The following is a 10822-nucleotide window of genomic DNA, read 5'->3' on the forward strand; positions in this document are numbered from 1 at the left end:
TCGAAACTAGTCAGCCAAGCGTGACGTGGGCCTGTTCCATTAATGATGGGGGAATCATTTTTCGCTGCAGTCCAATGGTGAACAATGCTTCCAGTGCGTCTGCTAATTTTTAATGGTCAGGGTACCGCGAAAACAAGCCCTATGCTAGGCATTATAGGCTAGGCTTATGTGGGCTGAGATTTGCAACAAGGTCTTGGACTAGGCCTCTATACCATAGTAGGAGGCCTGGTCCTAGTCTAGGCCTATAATATAGTAAAATTCTGTATAAGTAGTCATTTGATTACAGGTTTACATTGTACCAAGGTCAATATTAAAGATCGCATTTATTTTTCATTGAAAATTATTTTAAAAAAAAACTTAACTTAAGGATTTTAAAATATTCAAAAAAACTGTACACTTCAAAAAATAAAAATAAATTAAAGTTAACTTAACACAAACAACGCGATAGGATATGAAGTTTGCGAGAATAATTTGCATACTTGTACTGTATTTTCTGAAGCGCCGTTCGTTTTGTGGTTGCTACAATCTGCAGTTGTTACAATCAGTGGCGTCACACTCGGGCGCTGACGGAGGGTGGGGGGCGCCAGGGCCCCAGGCGCGAGGGGCCCCGACATTGTAGTTTAAAAAAATATAATATAAACTATAATACTGTAGTTTCGTTCAATGGGGCCCCGACAGTTTTAAACAATAAAAGCTGGGTTCTGATGTTTGAAATCATGCTTCTGATTTTGTGATCAATTTGCTTTGCATTGTATATTGGCCCTACGTTATCAAAACAGGTTTAGTTCTCACTAAAATTGGCCTATTCTCTGTATTTATTTACACCCAGAGTACATAGGGCTACTGAAGGCATACCAGTCCGAAAGTCATGTACCATCTATGCTCTCTAACAAGAGAGTTAACAGTTAATTTTTCAATCTCCAGCAAATTTAAATAGCATCCAATCCTCCTTTTTGGAATGTAAAGAAATAGATAGTGCTTTTCCTTTGTTGGATCAATTGTAACTCCTGATTGTAGCAACCCCAAAACGAATGGCACTTCAGAAATACAGTACATTATACCAAAACTTCTCTCAATCTTTATATCCTATCGCATTGTTTGTGTTTTAAGTTAACTTTATTTATTTTTTATTTTATTTATTTTTTTAAGCATACAGGTTTGGAATATTTTAAAATCCTTAAGTTAAATTATTTAAAGTTTTCTTTTATTTTCAATGAAAAATAAATGCGATCGTTAATATCAATCTTGGTACAATGTAAACCTGTAATCACATGACTACTTATACAGAATTATATATATTATAGGCCTAGACTAGGACCAGGCCTCCTACTATAGTATAGAGGCCTAGTCCTCCTACTATAGTATAGAGGCCTCGTCCAAGACCTTGTTGCAAATCCTAGCCCACATAATAATGCCAAGCATGGCTCGTGATCGCTGTAGCCTGACCATTAAAAATTAGCAGACGCACTGGGAAGTGTTGTTCACGGCATTGGACTGCAGCGAAAAATGATTCCCCCATCATTAATGGAACAGGCCCACGTCATGCTTGGCTGATTAGTTTTGATTTACATTTCGCAAGTCTAGTGCTATACGCAGCAAAAGTCTATTTCTAGCGTTGTTGTAAATTGCATTTCAAACCAGGCTGGTTTTTGATTTACGTTTTGAAATACATTTTAAAGAAATTAGAACTACATTTGGAAAAATTTAAACTACGTTTTGAAAAATTTGAACTTCATTTTGAAAAACTAGATCTACATTTTGAGATATTTACGCCTACGTTTTAATAAATTAGACATTGAATTTTGCAATTACATTTTGATTTTAACATGGACTTTTGCTGCGTATGGCACCCCATACTGGATAAGATATGGGCAGGCATAATTTGGTGTTTAACTTTTTATTGTGGTATACATGTAGAATTTTTTTTAATTAATCAAAAATGCTGTCCTAAACAAGGACAGCATCTAAAACTTTGTTATAATTTGATTGCTAATCATACATTTGTTTGTTTTTTTTAATTTGTTTATTTACCATTTTATTCATTTAATCAGACATTACATTCAAAATGAAAATAAACAAAAACAATTAAATAAGTGACCCTTTTTTTAATACTTAGAGTAGTATACATATAACAACATTGAACATTTTTATAAATTCTTTTACTAGTGAAAATATAATATTGTATTTCATATTCAAAACTTGTACCATTACGTTAGGTGAACTATTTATATACCAGAAGCCAAGGTAAGGCCATGACTTGAAACATTTAAATATTCATTATTTATTTGAAGCTTTGAAAAAGAACATGCAGTGAGGACCAAAATGAAAAGAATTTCTCTTGATACATACATTTGTTTTTATATTATCTGGCATTACAGATAATAAGTAAAATACAGCATATATATATATATATAGTGACCCTTTTTTTAATACTTAGAGTAGTATACATATAACAACATTGAACATTTTTATAAATTCTTTTACTATTGAAAATATAATATGAAGTAAACTATCGCAATTATTACAAGCAGAGTGCTCAATGGTAGACCAGAGCGGATATAAATACATAAAAGGCGAGGTTCAACAGTAGCTTTGATTAGACATTTTATTACTACTTAGTTTCGTACCAGACACATGGTGTGCCTATAGGCTACTACTACTAGGCTAGGCCAGGCCTACTATTACTTCTGACTCCAGAGGCCTGAGCCATTCTCCTGGAAAGTTGTGATGTTGTATTTGTAATGGTATGCATCTAGTCTAAGCTTAATTGGTTTTTGCCATTAACAAAATTAGTCTTACTAGGGTCTATTCTAAATATTTTAGGCCCGTTTTATTAGGGAGGACTATTTTTAGTCATTCTTAACTTGTCGACGCGAGTGACTCAGTTTCGTGGCTCCAAAAATATAAACATTTGATTGGTTGAAATTGTTTATTTCGGTCCGCCTATTTATCCAAATACGGAATATAAGATTACGTCATTCTTTTGGCATCCTGGTGCCTGCATTTAGTGTTTTACAAGTCTCTTATTCCGATTCGACTCTAAATTAACTCTTTCGTTGGTGGCGCTGTCCAGAATGAGAAAAATAATTAAAAAATAAGAGACTTGTGGCAAGTCTATTAGTGGGTGTAAGAATCACTGTAACACTAAAGCGGCCCAGGAATAACAAGTAGTATCATATATCACTTGTTCTCGACATGCATGAACGGCATTAATTTAGAATTAACTTTAAAATGTTTAATTTTTTAAAAATATAGGTAACATGACTGCATTCAGCGAATCAGTATGGTCTCCGGACAAAGGAAAGAACAATGGAAGGGACATGCAGTGGGGCGGGGGAACTCTCTTTGTTGACAAAAAAGAACTGACTGACACCAACACTGGTGGACGTAGAAAACTGGCTGTACGTAAGACAATTCCAGTTGTGGACTTGTCTAGATGGATAAAGGAAAATACCAGAAAAGAAGACTATGTGATTTTTAAATTAGACGTTGAAGGAGCTGAATATAGAATTTTAAAAAAAATGCTAGAAGACGGAACCTTTGCATGGATCGATAAGTACAATATGCATTACTATTATTATTTAAAGTTTTACTGCTTTTTATATTTTTTAGATATACCATATTTTCAATTATATGAATTCTAAATAATTTTCATTTTTTGTTATTTATTATTAATAATAGGCCTAATTGCTTATATTATAATTCATATAATTGTTGAAATAAAGTTATTTAAAATACATTATAGTCATGCTTATTGAATGATTCAAGTTTTAAAAATAATTCTATCTAGAAATTAGTGATCCCTACTATAACTTAGGATAGGGGCTACTAATATATAATTACAACACAGTACTGTACAATTATTAATACACTTAATTATTAATATAACAATAAAATATTTAATACCATACTGTATATTATAATACAGTACAATTAATATATTGGCCTTGTAGTTTTGCAGGAACAAATTCATACAATTGTAATGCCATGGCTAGCCGGTCGGCATAATTACTCGGTAACTGGGAACGCTATTTTAAACAGTGTCTATATATTTTGATACTGTATGAATATATATTTTTTTAAAGTTTAATTAATTTGTATTTTGAATTTTCATTTGTAGCCAATGAATTTTATATTTCAAATTGTTGATATTTATTAATGCTGATGTTGCTTGCAGTTTCTTGTTTGTTTGAATGGATTTGATGTATTTGGTTTCCTTTAATTTTTGTACTGCAATGATTTCAAACTTGTTCTGCTTTTTGTACTTTTTACCGTATACCTGAATAAATAATAAAAATACATAAATAAAAATTTATACCACAATACTGTTTATGTGGCCGGGGATATTATCCTAACAGTCGAATGGCTGGGGACATAACTGTCGTAATTTATTGTCTCTGTGTCACATGACTATTTTCGTTACAGTTATGTGGCCTAATGGTATTTGGCCGGGTAATAAGCAATTATTTTCACTTAATGCGTTTTGTTTTCACAGGTATTACGGGGAATACCATAATAGTCAGCCAGTTGGGCTCTCTAGTGGTGAGAAAGGCAAAATAATCAATAATGTAAAGACTAAAGGGAAAAAAATGTATGATTGGGGAGCAGAGATAAGGAATTACGCAGATTTTGAAGCTCTCCATCCAACAAAGGCAAGTTTTTTACAAGACACAAGCTTCCTTTGTTGTCAAAAGTTTGTTCTGATTATATATTTTTTCACCTATATCTTGACCATAGAAGTTCTCCAGTCTTTCAGTATTAGTAAATGAGATGATGAAAGTTGTTGGTGGTGATAATGACGCCGACAGCAGGCCCGTAATCAGCTTTGGTAATGGGGGGATCTTTTTCAATTTGAGTGGAAGATTTGGGGTCCAGGGGTTCTCTCGAAAAATGTTGAAAACCATTCCAAATGCTCTGCTGTTTTTGACTTGTTTTCAAATAAATTTTCGTGAACTGAATCAGGTGAGTAGCAATGGCTTTATACAAGGGGAGTCCAGCGAATATATTTTTAGTGAAGAGAAAAGAATAGGCATGCTAATAATATTAACCCAGCTAACAATTTAACATTAAAAAACAGTATAATACCCATGGGAGGGAGGGGGGTGGGTGGGCGTGGGATTACATTCAAATGTTTAGTCTGAGTGGCATTTCTGGGCCACTAGAAGTGCCATAGACATTAATTTTCGTCTGGATACAATCTCTACAATTTAGTTTCTGGGCCTCCTCTATTTCGAATTCCTTTATTTGGATCTGCCACTGATAAAAAGTAAAAAATAGAAACTATGTAGGGAACCACTACTTAGGCTACCTTCTACCTATATTATTGGGCCGTAGCTAGGGCCTAGCTAGGCTATTCCGCCTGGTGTCGGACTAGCACTTTTTTTTAATTTTGACAATGATTGTACTGTATTGTTTAATGATAGTATTAATAGGAAAAACCTATTTTGACGTCGTATCAAGCATACCAATTTTAATAGCACCGATAAATCAGAAAGTTGTATATTGTAATCACGTTCATATAACCGCCAAACGTTTCAAAAATCTTTGCGGAGACTATTGATCTTGAAAAATAATTCACAGGTTGTCAAGTGCCTCGGGAAGTGCCTCCGATTATGGATCAGGGGACCAAAGGCCTTGGTAAAAATGATTCTGTTCTCATGTTCTGAAAGATTAATTTTAGCGGTTTTCTATTATATCCTATAAAAGTAAGCAGAGCAAGGTCCTACCTTCAAACGATGACAATGAAATGTAAATTATTATGTTTTTGTATAATCCAGATACCTGAAGAGGCTCCTGGTAAAGCAGGGGCTGTATACAGTAAATGCAACACACCGAAACACTTAGCCATTGCAATCAACGTCGGAATGAGTAGGAAACAAGCAGTAAAAGTGATGTCAATATTAGCATATCATAGAACAAAAGTCCCGGTCACTGTGTTTGTGTACAGTGAGTTTGCTGAAGAATGGCCCGACCTTGTCAAATTCTGGGCAACAGTCTATAACATTGGACTACGTGGAAATCATCCATACCCAACCGGTCATTTTGAAATGATGGCTGCCAATTGGATTCGAGAAGCTGTAGTTAGTTCAGAAATGCGTCTTCGTGAACTTGACATAAACCCGATATTCTACTCCCCTAATGAATATGGCGAAAACGTTCAGCAGCAACTTAAACATAGGGGATTCAGAATCATCAAAGCAGCTGTGAACTTCCCGCCTAAATCAGGTGAGTAGATGTTTTGGTGCTTCCATGTCAATTATTATTCGCTTAAAAATTAAGGAATTGCTTAAATGCGACCTATAAAATAGCAATGGATGCCTTTCGTATAATTTAACCTAAGGTCTAAGCCTTAGAATTGATAAAGGGTAAAACCTGTTATCTGCTGTTTTTAATAATTTTTGAGACAAATCAACTACCATTTTTCTGTTGATTGACTCACTGGCCCTCTTAACACCTGGTTTTAAAAGGCATTTTAAATATCAATTCTTTGACAGAACCTCTACTAACTGTACAGAATTACTACAAATTTCGAGATGTTGAACGTGTCCCAAAAGCACTTAGAACAATCTCCAACAGGTTGCAGACAGCAGACGGTGGAATCCTAAGCCTTGACACAGACCTTCCCGATACCTACATGAATTTTGTTTTCTTGCTGGATTATTTAGTTGAAAAATCGGGTTATACATTGGTTTCGTTGAATGAATGTGTACGTTAAAAGAGGTAGTATTCGGGATCATGTATAATTACATAGTTCCCGGATGCTTGAGGAGTATAAAATTGGATCTCATTTTTTTTCTCAATAAAACGCATTTTGATATACTTATGGTTATGGGATGTTTTCAAACTGTAATACAATAGTCATACAATACATAGGATATATCTAATATCATTGTTAACGCTATGGTACACGTACATGTGCTAAGACTTTATAACTTACTGTTGAAAGACCTTGTCACTATACATTGGGTTTATTAGACCCATTCAATGAATCTGCTCAAACATTTAAACTCACTGATAAAGAAACCATGGAAGAACTTAGAAATAATTCAGAAAGTGCCTGCAAATCATGTTAGCACGTCATTATTATAATTATAAAGGTAAAGGAAGAAGAATAACCCATAACTCGCAGCTTCAATGTGCCGAATTGCGTATGAGCGTGGTCGTGACTACCAAGCGGAAGTAGAGAGGCAGGGGCTGTGAACCATAGCATCGGGGTAAGCCCTACTCTTTCGTGCAATAAGTTTTTAAAGAGCACACAGGCCAGGTATGTACACTGGACCTCAATTTTAAGTCATCCGAGAGACTTGGTTCTACCAACCCAACCCTGGGCGAGGAGCGGCTCGAACCAGCGCCGATGTTAAGGCTGTAGTTAGAGGCGCCCCTGCCTTACGGCTAGGCCACACGACTCGATAATGCGCTCACCATACGTGGTTTGAACCCTCTTAAAGTCCATAGAGAAAAAATGTGTCTAGATTAATAGATCACTCTAGCAAAAAGAAACTTAAACTTTATAAAAAATAATTAAAGTCGCAAAACCACATGGACAAAGAAAACCATGATAAATACAGTAACGTGTATAATACCAGCCGAACCATGGGCGAGGAGCGGCTCGAACCAGCGCCGATGTTAAGGCTGTAGTTAGAAGCGCCCTTGCCTTACGGCTAGGCCACTCGACTCGATAGTGCGCTCACAATACATGGTTTGAACCCTCTTAAAGTCCATAGAGAAAAAATGTGGCTAGATTAATAGATCACTCTAGCAAAAAGAAACTTAAACTTTATAAAAAATAATTAAAGTCGCAAAACCGGACAAAGAAAAATAATAAGTTATGTAAAAGGGCAAGAAGGGACTTCTATATATCCGGATTATCAAAATGCCATGGGGACATGAAAAAAAACCTGGGACACAAAAAACTCTGTTATAAATCCAAATAAGACTAAGCTAAAATTTCCCGATACCATTAAGCATAATGATGATACATTTACCGATCGTACTATAATACCAGAACAGTTCAATCATTATTTCATTAACATCGGACAACAATTATGCAAAGTTATAAACTCTAATGTCAGTCCATTACGTTATTTAAAAAACAGGCAAGCTAACTCATTCTACATTAAACCTGTTACAATTAAAGAAATATCTGATATAATCAGAAATCTAGACAACAATAAGAGTTCCGGATATGACAATATATCTCCAAAAATAATATAAGGGATTTCAAATATTATCGTAAGCCCCCTAGTCCACAATATAAACTGTTCCTTTGAAACTGGCATTGTTCCCGATAAACTAAAGATTCCTAAGGTTGTCCCTGTTTACAAAAAAGGAAAACATGATGAAATTACTGTTTTTTTTTAACTTTCAAAATTTAATAAATGGTTTAAAGCAAATAAACTTGTCTTAAATATAAATAAAACAAACTTTGTTATTTTCCAACCACAAAATGTATTAAAACAGTCACAAAATATCTTTATCAAAATAAATGGTATAAACCTAAAAAGAATGGATAGCGTCACATTCTTAGGTATTGTTATAAACGAAAATTTAAGCTGGAAACCCCACATTCAATATTTATGCAACAAAATATCTAAGGCCATTGGTATCATCTGTAAAGTAAAAAACATATTTCCTGTACATACACTAATAAGTTTATATAACGCCTTTATCTTGGGAACGTTATATAGGGAAATTACTACACACCACATATTGAAAAGTTATATAAGTTACAAAAATTAGCAGTTAGACTAATAACAAATTCACCCCGAGATACTAGATCACGTCCATTATTTAAACAATTTAATATGCTTACCATCTTTGATATAAATAAGGTAAAGGCAGTATGTTTTATTTCTAGATATCATCTCAGGCAATTACCCCCTCCCTTATGCGAAATCCTTGACGGTAATACAAAAAGTGAACGTGCAAAAGCCCTAAGAAATTCAAACAAAATGTATGTACCTTTTTCAAGACTGACATCCTGTCACATACCTATTTTTATTCACTTACCAAATATGTGGAATTAGCTATATGATAGCCTTTTAAAAATAAATTCGCAAAATTCGATCAAAAATAAATTGAAAGAGATGATATTCGATACTTGTTAAGGAAAACTTTTCTTGCTTTGCTCTTTTTTTTTTAAATTTATCTTTATAAAATTTCTTCATTTCTTGGGAGTCGTCCATGATCTCTGGCACTTTCCGGGGCAGTACACTGTCGGAGATGTCTTGGTGTTAGGCGCACGGTATTATTACTATGACGTGATGATCACTGAGGCATTTCCCCTTCCGGGAGGTGCCGGCAATTGTGGGCGATCATAAATTTAAAAATTAAAATGTTGATGCGTTTACTATGTATTCTGTGTGTGTATGTTTTGTATGTTTGGTATTCAAACTGACAAGCCACCGCTTCTTTTGATGACTTTGTAAACAATTTGCAATTTGTAATTTGTTGTGGAATTTTTCTGAATAAATGTATAAAATATTCTAAAAAAAAAAAAAGTCGGACCAAAAAAAAAAAAAAAAAAATTAAATAAGCCAAACTATGTCTTTCACACTGCTAAGTGCCATTTCCGGCCATCCAGACCTCCCTATTTTTTTAGAAAAATCTCATCTCCCAAACCCTCCCTCTCCTAAGTCATACAAGCTCAAGCCCCCTGTTGGACAGCTTATCCCCCCCCCCCTAGAAAAATTATCCGAGAGGAGCCACTGTCTAGGCCTTTAGGCCTATGCAGAATGTGTCCGCATGCTACTAAAGAATATGCCTAGGTTGTTATTTAATACATTACTTTATACATTACAAATTGCAATACAGACATTGGAGAGTTAATCGGGATATTTAATTTAATTAAATATTTAACATTCTGTTCCCCTTCTCTTTTTGTGTTATATAGCCGGCAATTTTGTGAAACATTAAAAAGTAATACATCTTAACTTCGGCAGTTATGTTGTAATAGAAGTTGTAATTTTAATTTATTAGGCCCATTTTCTCTTTTAGTACGATAATTTGTTTATGAGATTAGGTTGGAAAATCCACAGACTAAGCATAGTGTAGTACTAGTAGTATAGGCCATTGAATTGTTTTCATTTCTTTCTGTGATTACGGCCTAATCCCTACCGATAAAATCAGACTAACTAGGCCTATGTATTATTTTACTCTTTGTAGACCCCATAAATTAATAATGTTCCAGGGATCCTAATTTTGGAAAGAAAATTACACAGAGACAACTTATTTTTCTTACATTGGTTGTACCATGGATTTGGTTTGTTTTGCAATGGTTTGTGGTTAAAGACAGGGCCTACTCTATGTCGAGGACGGACTATAACTGAAAGACGAACTACAGTATAGCTGAAATTATGTATGACGTCAACATACGAAGCTACGGCTGAACCCGTTGTATTTAGCAACTACCCGATTTTTTTTTCTCGACGTCTCAGCCAAGTTCATTGGTGGCGCTATACTTTTATATGAATATTCATTAGGAAAGGGCTGCTTTCGCTTGCTCTCTGCCGCTAGAGTCTACAGCCATGGTTCTCACGAGAGCCCTAGTATCTGGATCGGGAGCTATCCGTTAGCGCTAACCGTTAGCACCTGCGTGAGAAGGCTCGATCGGTTAGCGCTAACCGATAGCGGTATCCGGATACGCTAACGGTTAGCAAGTTGAGGGCGTTTCTATCATCAACCAATCACACGTACACGTTTACAATTTCCAGTTTCTTATTGGCCAGTGATTCGATCATCATATTGTTGGTATCCGGATCGGGATTTTCTCGCATGGACGCACGACAGCTAACGGTTAGCAGGATCCGGATCCAGTGCAGAT

General features: G+C 35.0%; 1 protein-coding gene across 1 annotated transcript in view; it reads left to right on the forward strand.

The window, feature by feature from the left end:
- The window catches only part of LOC117103711, a 36147-nt gene extending 26813 nt beyond the window's left edge, over window positions 1–9334 (forward strand). Inside the window, exons 3-6 of the mRNA XM_033244316.1 lie at window positions 3256–3556; window positions 4496–4652; window positions 5778–6225; window positions 6495–9334. Of these exons, the coding sequence (XP_033100207.1) occupies window positions 3256–3556; window positions 4496–4652; window positions 5778–6225; window positions 6495–6715 (1127 nt within the window). The 3' untranslated portion in view covers window positions 6716–9334. The remainder of the gene's footprint in view (window positions 1–3255; window positions 3557–4495; window positions 4653–5777; window positions 6226–6494) is intronic.
- Window positions 9335–10822: the final 1488 nt, after the last annotated feature.

The sequence above is a fragment of the Anneissia japonica genome, unplaced genomic scaffold, assembly GCF_011630105.1.
Source record: "Anneissia japonica isolate Jap-2015-1 unplaced genomic scaffold, ASM1163010v1 scaffold510_len58556_cov106, whole genome shotgun sequence".
Classification (NCBI taxonomy): domain Eukaryota; kingdom Metazoa; phylum Echinodermata; class Crinoidea; order Comatulida; family Comatulidae; genus Anneissia; species Anneissia japonica.